This window comes from Lipomyces doorenjongii (assembly GCF_038497915.1).
Source record: "Lipomyces doorenjongii strain NRRL Y-27504 unplaced genomic scaffold V1508scaffold_55, whole genome shotgun sequence".
NCBI lineage: Eukaryota > Fungi > Ascomycota > Lipomycetes > Lipomycetales > Lipomycetaceae > Lipomyces > Lipomyces doorenjongii.
The window spans coordinates 25,498-42,885 of record NW_027118122.1 but is presented as its reverse complement, the minus strand read 5'-3'; the positions used below and the strand labels follow the sequence as shown (position 1 = coordinate 42,885).

At 46.3% G+C, this 17,388-nt stretch overlaps 7 protein-coding genes across 7 annotated transcripts; 6 read left to right on the top strand and 1 right to left on the bottom strand.

The window, feature by feature from the left end:
• Positions 1 to 532: 532 nt before the first annotated feature.
• Positions 533 to 2,443, bottom strand: V1508DRAFT_405909 (Alpha/Beta hydrolase protein; the record flags this gene model as incomplete). Its single annotated transcript, XM_066938726.1, has 4 exons — positions 533 to 1,231; positions 1,285 to 1,901; positions 1,954 to 2,186; positions 2,241 to 2,443. 4 exons carry the CDS (start codon positions 2,441 to 2,443, stop codon positions 533 to 535), a joined length of 1,752 nt encoding a protein of 583 aa, XP_066793945.1.
• A 1,109-nt stretch (positions 2,444 to 3,552) lies between these two features.
• V1508DRAFT_399326 (uncharacterized protein) lies at positions 3,553 to 4,001 on the top strand (the record flags this gene model as incomplete). The annotated part of the gene is made up of 3 exons (XM_066938254.1): positions 3,553 to 3,592; positions 3,643 to 3,848; positions 3,891 to 4,001. 3 exons carry the CDS (start codon positions 3,553 to 3,555, stop codon positions 3,999 to 4,001), a joined length of 357 nt encoding a protein of 118 aa, XP_066793944.1.
• A 614-nt stretch (positions 4,002 to 4,615) lies between these two features.
• V1508DRAFT_399325 (uncharacterized protein) lies at positions 4,616 to 5,563 on the top strand (the record flags this gene model as incomplete). Its single annotated transcript, XM_066938253.1, has 4 exons — positions 4,616 to 4,740; positions 4,794 to 5,136; positions 5,207 to 5,422; positions 5,471 to 5,563. 4 exons carry the CDS (start codon positions 4,616 to 4,618, stop codon positions 5,561 to 5,563), a joined length of 777 nt encoding a protein of 258 aa, XP_066793943.1.
• Positions 5,564 to 7,617: 2,054 nt separating this feature from the next.
• On the top strand, positions 7,618 to 8,904 carry V1508DRAFT_232289 (Metallo-dependent phosphatase-like protein). The gene is made up of 3 exons (XM_066936316.1): positions 7,618 to 7,958; positions 8,010 to 8,181; positions 8,231 to 8,904. The coding sequence occupies exons 1-3, from the start codon at positions 7,907 to 7,909 to the stop codon at positions 8,886 to 8,888; spliced, it is 882 nt and encodes a 293-aa protein (XP_066793942.1). The 5' UTR covers positions 7,618 to 7,906; the 3' UTR covers positions 8,889 to 8,904.
• A 1,235-nt stretch (positions 8,905 to 10,139) lies between these two features.
• Positions 10,140 to 12,076, top strand: V1508DRAFT_423078 (phosphoesterase family-domain-containing protein). Its single transcript, XM_066941125.1, has 6 exons — positions 10,140 to 10,395; positions 10,451 to 10,472; positions 10,529 to 10,830; positions 10,885 to 10,993; positions 11,042 to 11,212; positions 11,264 to 12,076. Exons 1-6 carry the CDS (start codon positions 10,217 to 10,219, stop codon positions 11,687 to 11,689), a joined length of 1,209 nt encoding a protein of 402 aa, XP_066793941.1. The 5' UTR covers positions 10,140 to 10,216; the 3' UTR covers positions 11,690 to 12,076.
• Positions 12,077 to 12,616: 540 nt separating this feature from the next.
• V1508DRAFT_232156 (uncharacterized protein) lies at positions 12,617 to 14,589 on the top strand. Its single transcript, XM_066936315.1, has 2 exons — positions 12,617 to 13,193; positions 13,246 to 14,589. The coding sequence occupies exons 1-2, from the start codon at positions 12,900 to 12,902 to the stop codon at positions 14,422 to 14,424; spliced, it is 1,473 nt and encodes a 490-aa protein (XP_066793940.1). The 5' UTR covers positions 12,617 to 12,899; the 3' UTR covers positions 14,425 to 14,589.
• A 574-nt stretch (positions 14,590 to 15,163) lies between these two features.
• On the top strand, positions 15,164 to 17,376 carry V1508DRAFT_231991 (uncharacterized protein). Its single transcript, XM_066936314.1, has 3 exons — positions 15,164 to 16,208; positions 16,258 to 16,905; positions 16,956 to 17,376. Exons 1-3 carry the CDS (start codon positions 15,360 to 15,362, stop codon positions 17,250 to 17,252), a joined length of 1,794 nt encoding a protein of 597 aa, XP_066793939.1. The 5' UTR covers positions 15,164 to 15,359; the 3' UTR covers positions 17,253 to 17,376.
• Positions 17,377 to 17,388: the final 12 nt, after the last annotated feature.

The following is a 17,388-nucleotide window of genomic DNA, read 5'->3' as shown; positions in this document are numbered from 1 at the left end:
CTAGTTCGGTTCTGTGAGCGACGCATATGCGGAGGAGAACCGGTGAACTGGCATGACACTAGAAGTCAGTCGTGAGTAAAGGTCTGGCACAAATACTCCAATACTACTAATTAGTTGTTTACAACAATAAAAACACATTCGCAACACATTCTGACATAGCGGATCGCCTGGAGATCGAAATACTGTGTAGCCTCAGTCATATCTGTACTTCCTATGGGTTATCTACTAAGCTTACCTACAGATCTGACCTTGAACTGTAAGTAAACCTTAACAGGGTAGTATGTAACTTTGCATTCAGGATCCTCAAACCATGGCTGTCGCGGGTATGTTAGACGCTCACGTTCAAATTCGACTAAGGCGAAGGTCGATTTCTCTAAGCTTAAATGGCTTTTAAGAACATATTGTTTGACGTAATTCCTATCGTGCAATGACATATTTTCGTCCGCTACCGGGGAAAACGGATTTATAAAGCAGATATTCGTCTCGTCATGGCAAGATTAAGAATTTTTATAGCATAATATGCAACTAAACTTCAAGGGTACATGATTGACTTCCATGCGTCTAACTTCCTGCCGTATTTAGCTTGATCCTCCTCGTCCGTCAGGACAACCCATTGTCCAGCATCTTCCGAATGTCCAAGAACACCGACATTGTCCTTATCCCACGGCTCGAGGCCATAAGCATACTCGATCCACTTTGAAGCGAGATTTTGAGCTATGTTGATTTCGAAAACTTGCCGTTCATGCGAATTTTTAACGTTGTCGAGCCGACCGATTCGTGAATTCAAAGTTTGGAACAGATACAGCAGATCAACAAAGTGGTGTGAGTAGCCTTGATATGCCTTTTCTGGGAATGGGTTTGTTTTGTCAAAGTGATACAAATACGCAGGAATTTCGTATTTCTTCTCCCCATCCCATCTTGCTAGCTTATAGGTATGTGTGTGAAAATATATTGCACCCACTAAATGGCAAAAATTGAAGATATGTTCTTCACCCGCTCTCGGAACTTGGAATACTTTGCTTGCGATAAAGTGCGTGATATATGAGAGTCCAGTGGCTAGTTTGCTTACCGGTTTAGAGGCGTAAATTTCTAGATTGAATGCACGCAATATATTTGGAATGTTGCTTCCCGTCTCCTCCCCAAATGTTGTCAGCAGTTGTTCCCGCAAAATGTAATTGGGATTTGGCAGTCTGTCAAATACTTGATCGTACAAAGGCCGGAAGAGGCTACCCTATTTCCGATTAGTCTGGTATGCTGCAAGCCTGACGGACACAAAATACTTACTTCGAATGCACAGTCACCGACCAGGACTGACTCCAGCCAATAACATTCATATGTTTTGCGACAGATATCATCGAGCTTCCACGCCTTGGGAAATAAGACACCGTCCACATATGGCCTACATTTTGTGTACGGAAGATTTGTATCGACAATTTTCTCCGCGGGTATTTCTCGTAGTTTAGCCACCTTGGATGACGGGCTTGCGAAAAAACTCGTGCCGGCAAGTTTATACAGCATGTTAAATACTGGCTGCTCCTCGGCGACGGTATGCAGTGGCATCACTGTACCCACACCAGATTGGAGAACGGCTCTCTTGAATAGCTTTCGGCCGTGCCCATCGGAAGCAATCAAATAAGACAAAATAACGCCGCCGGCACTTTCGCCGAACGCCGTAATATTCTCGACGTCTCCGCCAAGTCCAGGAACAAACTTATGAACCCAATCAAACCCGCAAATGACGTCCCAAAATCCGTAGTTTCCAATAGGTTCTTCTCTCTGCTTTCCTTCCTCAATTATTTCTCGCGAAATTAAAAATCCGAAAGCGCCCAGTCGATATTGAATGGCAATTGTGATGATAGGTTTGCCAATTGCAATGGAATGCTCCACAAACTTCGCGCAATCTATAGCATATACTTAGCTCATTTGTACTTTATGGGTGTCTATGCACATTACCTTCAACTCCGTAATTGGCACCTCCGCCAGTTTTAAGACCTCCGCCGTGAATCCAGACCATTACTGGAAGACCTTCTTGGTCCGTCTCATGACTTCGTAGCACCGACGTCGGTAGAGTTATCGTCAGATTCAAGCAAGCAAACTCATCAAAGGTATATGTAGATGGCCGTAGCAATCCACCGTATGCCTCCCCTTTCAGAAACGGTGGATCGCATTGTTGCGGGCAAACCGGCCTAGCAATCGTCAGCTATCCTACACCTCTGCAATGCAATTATACTCGACCTTACCCATATTCAGTGAAGTCCCTTTTGCCATTGATATTCTGCAATAGGACCGACTGTCGAAATCGTGCGGGGACGTGAGCGAATGGCACAGCTCGAAACTGCGTCACTTTTCCGTCGCTGCTTAAAATACCGGTCATGTCACCCAGTAGCGGGTGACAATACAATTTTTTTTGAGCCGATTGACCCTGTTCTTGTGAATCTGCCATCACCTAGAATTGTTTGTGAATAGCCTGGAATATGTGAATGAACGAATGCCGAAAATCATCCAGTCTGTCTACATTTTATATTCAGCTCTTATTCAAAAGTCACAGTTGCAAACGAGTTAAGCTGGTCACCCCTGAAATGATAAAGGGGAACTGCCACAACGGTTTTGGGAGTGCAGGGTAGCAGTCTGTTTCGGTGGTTCCGGTTCAAGCGGACTGAGCCTTACGTTGTTCAGAATACCATACTCCGCATTCGCAGGAAGAACACGCGTTGATGGACAGCCAAAATTCCTCGTACTTGAAATCCCATACTCAAACTCTTCGATCCACAGTCGGAAGGATATTGAGCCGAAAGTCAAATGTCGTGACGCAGCATGCAAATTTAATAGTCATGAACAAGAACAAATAAGCTTCAAATATGAGGTCTTAGTAGTTGTGGTGAGAGAGTGATGGTTTAGGGTTTTAGACCCGCAACGAATTCATCTCAATTGTCGTCCTGGTCGTAATTGGCCTCCAAGCCGTCTTGAGTCCTTCCCGATATGATCTGTTCCAGTGATCCGTTAAATCTGAGGGACACCTTATCAGTACTCGCTGGTTTGTGATCTCATTTCCATTTGAAAATATCTTTCCCCTCAATTAGAAAATGACATTTTTTTAGATTCTGGGTATTGCCCCGGTTATGGACAGCATGAAATTTAGGTTATACGTTTGCAAATATTAACACACATATCACTAGATACGAAGAAAATCAACGTATTTCCCATAGATGACTCGGTTCTGCGTTTCCTTTGATGGCGCAGTCTGATCTGTCAAAAATTCATAACCCAAGACCACATACTCTGTTGCAACCCTTTTCCATGCAGTTTGTATGATGCGCCACAGACAATTGTGGTGCACCGTGCGGCTCGTTAGTATTTTTATACGTCCAGAAGCGACTAATAATCATTTGGTAATATTAAACAGCATTTGGTTGTCAAACTTGGTGACTAATGCAGTTCGGTTCAACAAGGCGGTGCGCGCTGGGAGCTGCATTTAAATAGTCATACTCGCTCCTGCGACCGTTGGACATCATCAATTGATCACCGAGCACCTTCAAGATTTGTTCTGTACTAATGTCTCCTAAAGTTGTCGTCGTGACGGGATCAAACAGAGGTGAGTGTCATTCGATCTGCACATACTTTACTCACCACTGATACACCCAGGCATCAATCTTGCGTTGGCTGTGCAATTCAGCAAGCAGGGTGACATCGTCATTGCGACTGTACGTTCCAAGGCGAATGCCGGCACACTTGCCTCGCTTCCGAATGTGACTCTTGTCGAGTTGGATGCTGACGATATCGCGACTGTTGATTCTGCAGTTGCCGAGATTGAGGAAATCGCGGCTGAGGGTATCGATGAGCTTTGGAATGTGGTCCCCGCATTTTGTTGCACTGAAATGAGCTAATGGAAGAATCTCGCAATGTACAACATTGATCTGGGCTTGTTTGACATTGCTGAAGGCGCATTGGGCACTCACGCATTTGGTACAGCGTATCAGCACAACAAGTTTCCTGATCCCTAATAAGTTCGAAGTGGGTATATAACAACCTCTTCACCTGCCCTCAATGACCTATCAATTTTGCATTAGGGTAAAGGTATTGTTGAAATTTCCATGTTTAATATTTACAGTGTAGATATTAAAATTTAGATACGTCCTTTATTTTATTAGATATAGTTCAAATAGGGGTGAATACGATTTGCGATTAATCGTAACTCGTACTCGTATCACCCTTTTAGACTAGCGCAATTTAGACGAGTGTGGAGCCTATATAATCCTCCTCCTCGCTCGAAGTTCAAGTCTATCCGTGCGGCTCAGCTGGAGTTACACACACATTCAACTAGCAATTATCAGTAGTTACTGCGCATTCTAGATTCCAATCGCCAACGAGAAATGATTGCTATTCTTGGTGATTCTTGCAACTAGTATCAATTTAAACTGTGACTTTTCTCAGTATTCGCATGTTTCTGTACCAGTCTGTCATTCTCTGATCAACTGACCGCTTCTCTGTCTGAAAACTTTTAATTGTGAGTGTGATTGGCGATCTTGACAATAATGAATCCGCAGCGCGTAAGGAAGACAAGCGCAAATCTGTATTAACTACGAAGACAAGAGTGGCTATCGCCAAGCGTGTCCTCATGGAGCAGTCCGATTTGATGAGTGCTGTGAGACGTCAGCTTTCGCCGGACGCGAAAATAGAAGTCCCGGCAACTTGGGATGAATATGAACGTGCACATGAGGTCCTTGACACTGAGGGAAGCAAGTATGTATTTTAGCAAGGTCACCTACACAATTACCACTGACGTACTACCTCAGGTACCCTCGACTATGGTATGACAGCACACGGCAAATTGCCATCATCGTCGCCGCTCCCACCCCACTGCATGGAGCTATGGTGGGCGAGTTAGTGGGTAGTCTTGCGAATTCTTGTAATGAGATTTTGCTGCGCGGAGGCATCAGTGAAGACATCCGGCGTCGTGTATCACAAGCGAACTATGTTACAAAGCATCGTAGAGCTGGTCGCGGGCTTACAATCAGAGAATGGGATGGCGCACTTCGTTACCTGGACCACGACGACCAAGAGATGGGTCTTATGGTTGCCTTTGAAGTTGCCGTGTCGCAGTCCTATAGAAGTATGCAAGAAGCTATGTCATGGTCTGTATGCGCACTGCATTGCCGTCTGGGCATTGCGACGTGTCTTAATGAGGGGCCTCTTGGGGCAATGCCAGATGTTCAGTATTAAGCGAATGAAGAAGAAGCAGCGGCAGCCATCCAGCAAGCCACAGATGAGCTCCGTCTTCAGCTCTGTCGGAGCCCCTTTGGACCGTTGGTGCGAAACGGAGGTACCCTTGTTTGGTACACTGGAGAAAGTTGTCATTGAGACTTTCCGTTGCGAGGATGCGAACTGTCCTTCAGGGACTGTGCTGGATCCTACGCGGTCATTTGTAAGTGACAAACTCGCAACCAAGGGTCCCGCAGCTAATCGCATGCAGGTGGTCATTATGGACGGACAATCCAGTGGAGAGGTCATTCCGCCCAACCTCGGGAGGTCGTCCTCGGAGACTCCATCCCAAGTCATATTCTAAGTGGCCATGAAATTCCAGCCACTCCAATAGGCTTCTTTCAAAGAAGCTGGGTTGAGGCAAAATTCGCTCTGCGATCTTGGAGACCGCGGTCGAGCGTATCGAGAATAATTGCCTTAGTTTAGAGTCCACTGGATGCTGAGACTGACTTTTTTGTTGCGTTTAATATCCTTATCTGTCCATCCCGTGCTCTATCAAATAACATTATTTCATTTTCCTGCTGTGCAGGCTGTCATAGATCGATGCGATCTATGGGCCATGCAGTATCGATTCTTGAAAGACAAAACTTAATCATCCAATCTGTTCACTAGCAGCAACGCTGCCAATTTCAACCCTCACTGGACGATCCAGCGGCTGCTGGGTGACTTCCTGTAGACGTTTCGGCGCAAGCAGGTTCGTAAATATTATGCTTACGTAACGACAAGATTTTTTGACATATATTTTGGTATCGACGAAGCTTCGCAAATCTGATCCGCAGGTAAACACCGACAACGTGTCGCGTGTCTCTGCCGAATCCTTTATTTATTCATTTCTTTCTTCGCCCTCGTATATTAGATTATACGATTACATATGTTTTACGACACTCGCCGAAGAACTCCGCAAAGGAGACCTGAACCGTGTTGATGCGACTGTCATGGCTATTATAGTCGCAAGGGATACTGGGTGCAGCAAGTCTGAGACGGCACCGGGTTTCTTATCGTCCGGTTCAGGGTACTCATCTCCCGGAAGAGGAGTCCGTGGCAGATATTACGCGATATCTGTTACGAGAAGGCGTTCATCAGACGAACGGACTCAGTCCAACCACGTTTGGTTGGACTAATGCGACAACTCGTCAATTATGTCGCGTAGCTGTCTACATTACTCTTCGTGGTTGTCGAAGATCGGTGACTATATCGCGTCTGTCGACGTCCAAGTAGAATTAACTATGCGATATCGCGTTTGTTTCTCTTTCCAGCCTTCGAGGGGTCTTCTGTGGCTGACGCTTGGCTTTTTTTCGAGGGACCGACACGACCGAGTCTTGGAGAGTCAGAACTGAGCCTCGTTTTTCTGTCCTTCGTCGTCACAATTTCCTTCAGTGAGGGTCAAGGATGTCCCGTCCTCAATGGCTAATCCAACCATTTCGCATGATTCATTCAGCATTCGGTTGGTGTCACATCCGACGGGCAGTTGGGGTCGCCTGTTGGCTATAAACTATTTGGATAAATTTTCGACGAATGGAAGTCGCTTCGCGAGAATTTCTGTCAGACTCCACGCAATACTAGTCGTAACAAAAAAGATCATGCGCGGGAACAGAGGGGAGGGTAGCAAATCTAGAACTTTGATTTACTTACCCTGCATCTCGCACCCACCGGCGCCTTCCGAAAGTGGCTTACTGGCTTGTCCTATGCCGAAAGAATTACTGCGGAGAAAATTTAGAGATTGCTCGAACCGCAAATATCCCATCTGAACATGTGCGAATTTTGCCATTGATCAGTAATTTAGTATTCCGTTTCATATGCGATGAACAAAGATGCATTGTTGAGCAATCCCGAAAACAATTGAACATATAAACAAAACCAGGAAAGTGCACTGTAGTCTATGGGCTGGCTGCACAGGAGGTGGGTGTCCAGCCGTACCGTTGTGCCAACGGTTCGTCTTTTTGAGTCATGAAACGGTTATCTCCGCCAAGCTTCACTACAATTTGCCTCGCTAAGCGGACTTCGGATACCGTTTCCTGCACTGCCCCATCTAATGGTCTCCAATTGGCTCTTCACTATGCTGTTGCTGTCGCACGATGTCAGCGTATTCAAGAAGATTGGTCTATCGTTATATAATTGTTTTTTCTTCGACCGGAGAGATGGCGGTCGTAACGGCACCATACGCGCTCTAATGCCGTACACCGATTACAGCTGGAAAGTCAGAGTCTAACAACGTGCAGGTACCCTTGAGCTTTATTGGCGTGTATTTTCATCTAAGCTTGCTGTCTTGGGCGTAGCGGAGAACGCCACATGGGATTAAGCCTTGCTAAATCCCACTGAAGGGGTTAACCGAAGCAGGGATTTAGCGGATTTAGCGTGTCGTTATTTTGTGGGGTACTAAATTTTGGTTCGGCGCACTTTTGTTTGCGAGCGATCGAAAGGCATTCATTCCCACATGGAGTCGTGCTTAAGTTCCATTGGCATTCACTCCCAAAAAGTACTCTGCTAGTGTTTCGATAAGTCGAAGTTTGAACGCGTGCTTTAGTTTCGATGCTTAGAATGGTGATCCCATCTCCGTGCGGGATAAGAATAAAAGGCCGCCAGTCGGCTGCGCTTGCCATGGTTGCACCAGGATTAGAGTCAGAATTTCTATAACAATTGTGCTGCAATGAAAGGATTGGCATCTTTTGTCTTTGGCGTTATCGCTTGTCTTCAGACAGGTATGTTCGTACTTTAGTATACTCCAACACATAGTAGCTGACTTAAGTTAGTCTTGGCTGGTGGTTTTAAGCCTTTCCGCTTCTGTCAGCTGGGTGACATACAAATCGGCTTTGGCTTAGATGGATGGCAAAATGACACTTACAGAATGCACCTGGCAGCGCAGCAAGTCAATGCCCAAGAATTTGATTTCTGTATTGCCGTTGGTGATTTAACCAACGATCGGTTAGTAACGTGGTATCTGAAACGTAATAGTTGCTAATTTGTTTTACAGATTCAGTTATGAAATACAAGCATTCCAGGACACCTTTCCAGAATTCGAGCCCAAGATCCATTTATTGCCGGGCAACCACGACATCAGCAATGTTGCCACACTAAAGCAGTTCTCAGTAGACTATAATGTCAGTGACCACGGTGCATTCTCACAGAATGGTTATCGATTCATCATGTTGGATTCGATCACTTTGATCAGCAACTTGACTGAGTTTGAGGGCTACACACGTGCCGAGTGGCAGTGGTTCGAAACAGAACTGCAATCGGCTGCTGTGCAGGGAGAGGAAATAATCGTCGCGCACCACCATCTTCCGTTTGAGTTTACAGAGGACGAACCCGACTCGTACTGGACTTTCCCAAACAGAGTTCGAGGTAAATACTTAAAACTGATTAACAAATATAATGTTCACCACATTCTTGTCGGTCATCGGCATGAGACGAAAAATATCTACCCCACCGACAACTCGTTCACGATTTATGTGGTAGCTGGCACGGCCAGGTTCTTTGACACCAATGGTTTTGGTATAAACTACTTCGATGTTGCATCAAGCGATTCGGCAACGGGAGTTAGCCAGGAATACGTTCATCTCCAAGGCGTTACTCACATGAAAAGGTCCCTTGGATTGCCGAACGGGTGCCCTGATATCTTTGCTCATTAGCTGAAGAGAGACATGTCGGAGTTCTTGTAAATTACAGGAGGAAGACAACAAAAGGGGAATAGGAGGACAGGAGGAAGCAGAATAGTAAAAGTTGTTGCTGTCTACAAATCTCATATATATATACTATACGCAGTAACATATTCGTATCAGGGTTGAATTCCCACGCCTCCGCGTGGGAATTCGGGAAACATTGCTTACGACATTGACATGCACAAATCTTCGCAACGGAATCGCAAGGTCTATTACAAAGATAGTGCGAAAGTAAACAAGTGGACACTTCGACAATCTGGGCTTTAGTTCGTCTAACAGCGACTGTGCGGAAATGTTTCATTTCGCTTATGACCTACTCACTTCCGTTGTAGCTATTAGCCCACTCTAATCATGGCGCATTCGCGCATAGGCTCCTTCGCCAAACGTGTTGTTTTTGATTACATGGCCTCCGTAAGAGGCTGTTTTAAAAGTTGTGTCTCTGCTCAACTATGACCGAGAGCCATCAAGAGAAACCCAAATTCATCACAAAAGTGGCATATCTAAATGTCAGTGATTCGACTGTGACTATGCAGGAGTATTTCGTTGCCTTGAGAAAAACATCGAGCTTCCTTCGAAGTAATGAAAAAATCAGGCGTATCTGACACGGAAATATTTAGTTCCCTATTACTAGAGCCGTTAAAGATCGATATACCTATTATCCGATGAAATTGCCGAAAAGTCTGAATTTGAGTTTGGACCAGGGGTACTCTCAAACTTTGGAGGTAACACTTGAACTAACGTAGTAAGCGAATGGCAGACATCAAACTCGACGCGTGCGCATGCAGATCCGCTGCATTCATCGGCCACTAGTGCGTCTCTATTTATAAAAACGCATTCCACTAGACCCATTGTGTTTGACTTGCCGCCCTACTGCTCTTCCTGCAGGGTTCGGAACCGGCCACATTGGATATATGAGGATTCCAATAGGCTAATGCGTAATATTCATTTCAATTCTCTAAGAATGTTTGCCCAATCATGCGCTGAACAGAGAACTTTAACTTTGCCTGGCATTGAAAAGATAGACCTATGCTTCCGAGGGATCTGTCCTCGTGGTTGAAGCCAAATAAGAGATTTTCCAAGGAGTACCGCTGTCGAAATGATTACGCGGGCATAGAGTCAACAATTTCCGATAATGAGCCCCGTTACCTAGAGACACGTAGCCGACTTTCTGAATTTACTTAAAGGCCCTATCGGCCGCTTTATCATGTTCTCGGGCTTACACTTCCATCGACCTCGGTCAAGGTGAGTGCGTCAGCAGTCGTGATGGTTGTTAGTAGTAGTTAACAAAGGTGTGCCAGATGATCTCTCTTGCTTTTCTTATTGCAGTGATCTCGGGCGTCGCGGCTCAAACGCCCATCAGTTTCTCGACTATTGAACCGTCTTTAACGGCCATTCAAGCAGCCGCTGCGACTGCTCCGGTCGGAGAATTGACGAGTCATGTTGAAGGTGCTGCGTTCAGCCGGTTCATTCAGATCTGGTAGGTTGTTTGTGCTCCTCATGATTCGCGTTAAGCTGTTGACACTCTATTCTAGGCTAGAGAACACCGACTACTCTGTGAGAGTTCCCTATTTTAGGCTGACTTACTGACTTTCGAGCTTACACACGAACAGAAAGCTGCCGCTGACCCCAGCCTTCAGACCCTGGCCAAGCAAGGTATCACCTTCTCTAATTACTGGGCATCTACCCATCCTTCGGAGCCCAACTACATCTCTGTCGTCGGGGGTGACTACTTTGGTATGAACGGCGATAATTTTGAGCGTGTGCCGGCAAATGTTTCTACTGTAGTTGATCTACTCGAGACAAAACATATCTCTTGGGCAGAATACCAGGAAGATTTGCCTTACGCCGGCTTCCAAGGATTCAATTATTCAAATCAACAGACTTTTGCCAGTGATTACGTACGGAAGCACAAGTAAGTCTGTCGTCTTCCCGCAGATGCTGACGAACAATTGCTGATGACAGACAGTCCGTTAGTGATTTATGACTCTATTGCCAACAACGAGACACGTCTCTCCAATATCAAGAACTTCACATCCTTTGCCAATGACGTCCACAGACACCGGCTTCCTCAATGGGTACTGTCCCCTTTGCTATTCTGCGTTCCCAATTAACATATTTGGAAGTCCTTCATGACGCCTAACATGACCAACGATGGCCACGACACCAACGTCACCATTGCTGGAAAATGGTCACTTAAGTTCCTCCAGCCTTTGCTCAGTGAGGAATATTTCGCGGATAACACTCTCGTGCTTTTGACTTTCGACGAAAATGGGACTAAAGCCGTTGGCAACCGGGTACTTTGTCATTGTTTCCCGACCGTTTCTCTGGGTCTAATGTTTGTCTAGGTCTTTGCCATCCTTCTCGGCGGTGCGGTCCCTAAGCATCTCCACGGAACAGTTGATGATACCTTCTATACTCATTACTCCTGTATCTCCACTGTCTCTCAAAATTGGGATCTCCCTAGTCTAGGTCGAAATGACGTCGGTGCCAACGTCTTCCAACTCGTAGCGGACGCTACAGACTTTCATAACAAAGCGGTCAATACCACTGGTTTCTACGCCAACAGCTCCATCCCAGGGTACTTGAACTCCCAGACCTGGGCCCCGCTTCCCGTCCCGATCACGACCGGAAACGTCTTGCAGTCCGTGAAAGACACTTGGGGCAATTCTGCTGAGACTTCTCCGTATAATGCCGATTCAGCGGTGCCGTACGATGGATATGGTGCGCAGGTTGCCAACAGTAACCCCGGTACTCAACTTGGCCCTCCATGAAAGGCATGCCAAACGTGCTCCTGATCACGTTTAATATTGTTTCTGTCGGGAATAAGGTGTATTTATTTATTTATTATTTCTTGTTAACAGGTATATGGGTGAGATTAGGCATGTTACGTTGCTATGATTGGGGTGCCTTTCTAATTAGATCTTCTCTTTTTCCTTTGCCCTCACACGACAGACATTCCCTTAGAAGACAGATGTAAGGCATCCACTGATGACCCAACTTTCGTAATCTCTTACAAAGACTGCAATTGACATACTTTTGAATCATGAAGCTTCTTATACGATCTGTTACCCAAAATTTGTAATAATGTTCGAATGATGCAACGAGGATACGACAGTCTGTTGCCAAAGATCTGGAATTTGAGAAATTTTCAATCTCTAGGGACTCATTTTTTAACGGTAAAATTCAGCCATGACTTCCGTGGGCGACTTTGAGGTCCCAATGCGAGAAGACTGCCAGGTTGTCCTTCGGTAAGAAGTTCAGGTACAGTCGGCCCCTTCAGATACGACGTCTCGGCTATAGATGTTAGGTTTGGAATCCAGCATTACTAGTGAGAGCGTTCACTTTCCATGAGTTTCCAAAGTCCGTATCCGTGTATTCAGTGGGCAGGAGCTTAACCGGAGGCCCGGGACAGACATCTAGCTGCCTACTGACCGACGAAGTGCAAGTAGGCTGCAAACCGTGGCGTCGCTTTATTAGTGACCTTGGTATGATAGATTACCAGGTTGGGTCGTCACGTGATCATGCATGACGGTGTTTCCCAACTCAGGGGGTGCCACCAGAATGACGATGGGAGAGGTTCTCAGAGACTGAGAATTATTTCAAGTGCGAGGCTGTAGATAATTTCTTCCATTCGGCTGCCGAGTGGACATGGCACATTGTCATTTGAGAAGATTCACGGTGTAAGAGACCAGATTAAGAAAAAGCTTAATATCAGACATGCCGTGCGAAACCAATCCTGAGGGGTTAGGGGCACTACGAGGGTTCGGGTTCCCCTGCAGCCTCTGTAGCGCTAAAGCCCAGCGCCACTCCGGCAATTATCGGTAAACCGGGTGCTTGGAGATGCGGGTGCTCGGGAAGCCCTTTGGGCGCGAGGGGCATTATTGTCAGCTAATTATATAAACAGATCCTTTGGAGGCTACATAAGAGGACGGAATCAGAGATGGTACGTCTTAGCTGTGGTCAAGTCTATAGTTCTGCAGGATGGCTTCACCGATGTCCGAGGCGAACCCCACGGTTCCATTAGCATCTGAAGATCCTGCCAGTAGGATCGGCAGACAATTCCAGGAATGTATCGTCGACGTCCCAGAACATGGATTGTCCGAACAATCTTCGCCATCAAGTTTTAATCCGGATGACGAGACAAAGAATTACGATATTGAGAGGGTACAACCTTCCCGAAAGCTTGGATTTTGCAGTAAATATTTTGAGCAGACCAGATGGAATGCACTGAAGACGTTTGGTATTTCGATTCTAGTTATGGGAACGTTGCTGATTGTGAGTATATTCGCTGGAATCGGGACGAAATTTTTGCTAACCATCTGGGCAGGGAATCCATTCGATCTTCTGGGGTTCACTGTTTCAGAGAGAAAAGTATCTCAATCGTGTCAACTTCTTTCTCGTAAATTTTGACAGCAATGCGGATTCAATTATCGGCTCGACGTTCCTCTCCAGTGCCTCAAGGTACGCCATGGCTGCAGGTTCGGCAACTGTGCAAGATGAAACGAGTATCTACGCCAGCGGCAATATTGATGCGGTTTACAAAGATGTCGTGGAGGAGAAGAACTGGGGTGCCTTTGTAGTCTTGCCGAATGCGACGGCGAAGTTAATTGCAGCATTGAAGGAGCCAAGTGTTGCTGCAGAGTATCACTCGAATTTGGTTCAGTTTGTATACGCTCAGGCTAGAGAGCCATCAGTGTACGACTCTCTGATGCCATGGATTTCTGGGTTGTCTTCGTCTTTCACCTCTGAGTTGTCCAATGAGCTTCTCCGGTTGACTATGAACAACTCAGATTACTCGGCTTCGAAAATTGTTAACCAGGCACCGTACCTACTCTCTACACCAGCTACCGTTTTGCTTACCAATATTCGTCCAATGGACAACCCTGTAACTGGAGCAATCATGCAACTCGGTCTCGTCCATCTGATCATCTTATCCTTCTTCCAATTCGACTTCTTCCAGCAAGTCCACAAATCCTTCTTTCCTTACCTCAAGCGCCGGCATTTCCTCATTTACAGAACTTTGCTTTCTTTTGCTGCATATTTCTTCCTCTCACTTTTCTTTTCTCTTCTCTCGCTTGCCTTTCAAGTCGACTTCACTCGTGCATATGGACGCGGCGGGTTCGTTGTGTTCTGGATGATTATGTTCCTAGGAATGACAGCCGTCGGTGGCGCGTCAGAGAACATCGCTCTCATTTGCGTTGCAACGTATCCACCACTTGTCGGTTTCTGGCTCATATTTATGGTGATCTCCAACAGTTCCCCGGCTTTCTACTCAATCGAGTTGGAGGCAAGTTTCTTCAAGTACGGCTATGCATTTCCTATTCACAACGTCGCCGACGCCTTCAAAACTGTCTTATTCAACACCAAGAGCAATATCGGGTTGAATGTGGGAGTGTTGCTGGCCTGGATCGCGGTCAACACCGCATTCGCACCGTTCAGTATATGGATATTTGAGAGAGCCAATAATTGGAAGGAGAGTAAGAAGATTGAAGTGGAGCGAAGCTGAACATATGCATTATTTAAATGGGAGTTATAGAGGCATTTGTAGTCGGTTTATGCATTTGGAAGATAAAATGGCTTGGTCACAATGGATTTGCATTTCAACTTTTAACGCACAATGATCATTCATAAAGAAGCGAAACTAAGAGTCCATTAGGCTGTAACAGACTTAGGTCGGAGAACGCAAGGTTATAAGTTCATTCAGACTGAATACTTGGTGCGGGCTCGACAAGGCCTAACCCTGAAAATCAGCAAAACGGGTTGATCATCTCGGCACTTTGAGCAAAGTTACGGACGTCACTATACCTACCGCATCCAGAAGCTATTTCGCAATTATATGTTTTTAAAGGAATTAGCTCTCCTGCCCGCAGATTTCTGTACGTCATTCTCGCGCAGTTTACGCGGTGGCGCGGTTGAGGTGGGCTTGAGGTTGGCGTTCAGGGTGCAGGGTTTAAGGCGGTTCATCGCTAATGGTATCGGGTTTGGGGATAAATCGTTCAGGGTTCTGGGGTTCCAGATGTGTGATGCAAAGGCGTTAATCTCGCAATAAAGTTGTTGGAATGCTCGCAATTTGCGAATATGGTTAAATACAGTCAATAGTGTATATTCTTGGAGTTAGATTTTACAAGCTTTCTCGGTAGGTTAATATTGTATTTCCAAGGGTGAGTTTCTGCGACAGTTCTAAGAAGCACAATGAGTTTGATGTGTTTGCACATCGTTAATGTAAGTATATCACCTGGAAGTGATAAAGACATGAACTTGCCTGTGTTATCAAAATGTTCTAACATTCGATCATTACCACTGAGCTTAACTGGCAAGGATTAGTGCGAATTCCCCGCTCGGTTGCTGGACTTGGCGCGGCTGAGTACTATCTCGGGTGTTAAGTTGCCAAGTGCGGCTGGATAAATACTGTGCAGAGCGAAACACGAGTGAGCCGCACAGATGTGCGCTGGTCCCCATTTCAGCCTCTCGCCTGCAAGGCGAAGAGGCTGTGACCATGAGTATGACTGGCAACGGCTCTCGCCGGGGATATCTCCTGGTCTTGGTCCTCCTGCTCGAGTGTTGTCGTTTCCGTCCATATTCGTCATGTCTAGTTTCTACGATTCTCACGACCCGAGCCACAATGCTCCTCAAGCCGTGGATGATTACGTATCAGCACCAGAAATAGTGCAACAGGGTCCTATCTCATCGCCGGTTGTAACATCGCCGGTGTTTTCTAAGTTGCCGCAATCGCCAGACATTTCCGAACAGCCATACGACATCGGTAACAAAAACACTCACAGGAAAGCATGGGTTATCGCCTCCATTGTCGCCCTGATCTGCGTCGCTGTCGGACTCGGTGCAGGCCTCGGTGTGGGCTTGAAGAAGACTACAAGCAGCGGCAAGCCCGCTAATCCACCGACGAACGGATCTACTACTACTTCCTCAGAATCTGTGCCCGCGGCAACAAGCACATACGGATCAACTGCTACATCCTCACAACCTGAGGCTACAGCAACGAACCTAGCTTCGGCATATTGCATTTCAGATTCTAACGTCGTGAAGTCGCCTCAGTTCAAGAATATCTCTGACTGGACTATTGGGAATGGAATATACCACTTCGACCAGATCTCATGGAAGGATGGATCTCCGGCTGGGCTATTTCTCCCGGGACTGGCGCTCTCGCAAACGTATCAATCGATACCTTACGCCAATCAGACAATATCTGGTCTCACGGCAAACAAGCAGTACAGTCTCGCGTACGCATACACGGCGCTGACATTTGAGGCAGTTCCTGCCGACTGGCAATGGGTATATCCTGCAGAACTAGCCTCATAGTAACGGCAAGCTAACCAACTAGAGCACATACAATATTTCGGTCGCCGCGACGCAAGACTTAGGACGATCTAGCGGCGTTACAAATACGACCTCTAGTGCAGACTCCGGTCTGAACACGCACTCCACAGGCGACTTTGTCACCGAGGTATTTGTGGGCGGTAATGTCACTGCAAATTACAACGGAGAGATATATGTTCTCCTTCAGGCTCTCGGTTACGGTGTTGATCTCTACTTCTACTATGTTAGTGTTTATGATCCGCAAGAAAATACTTGCGATTATTTGAAGAAGCCGGTATTCTATTACGATCAGTTTAACGGAAATTATATTTCGTACCACACCCAAAACGCGACGATTGCAGATTCCTACTGCGTTCCGCAGTCGAATGTTGTTAGCGACCCAAGATTCGAGACAGTTGGTACCGGCAATGATACGTGGACTTTGGCGAACAATTTGACATATAATTTTGTGCCTGTCGCATTCTCGGATGGATCGCCAGCAGGAGTAAACCTTCCGTATGTCGCGGATGCCACTGTACAGCCAGCAGGAGTAGGCAGAGGCAGCCAAGCGACTTTGGGACAAAATTTCACTCTAGCGGATCCCCTCGCAACGTATCGAGTTGTATTTTCCTACCAGTACATATTACGGAGCGCCAATGAGGTTGCAGGCCAGGTACGATTCTCTTGAGAGCTCTCCTCACCGACCTATCTAACGCGTACCAGTACGGTTTCAAGGTGCGCCTACGTCTTTCAAATTCATCCACATTTGAGACAACATTGTTTGACTACAGTAACCAACCGCTGGCCGCAAACTTGTCCGACAGCGTCCAGGAGCTCAACTACCCGTTCGACCATTACCAATCCACGAACGTGTACCTCAAAATCGAAGCGTTGTCGGATTTCTTTGATATCAATATTCCTCGAGTCGCGGTGTATTTAGACAAAGATTACTCATGCGACGCGGGCGATTATTTCAATGAATACTCTAATACCGTCAATGGATCATCGACTGCTTTATAACTGTCTGAAAAGGCATTTTGGATCTTGATTCTTCCATACGTTACGGCCTACCGGCCCAATCCTCCAACTGATACGCGGGATGACCAAAGCATTTTCAGCATTTGTGATCGGTACTGATCACAATAGTCGGAACTTA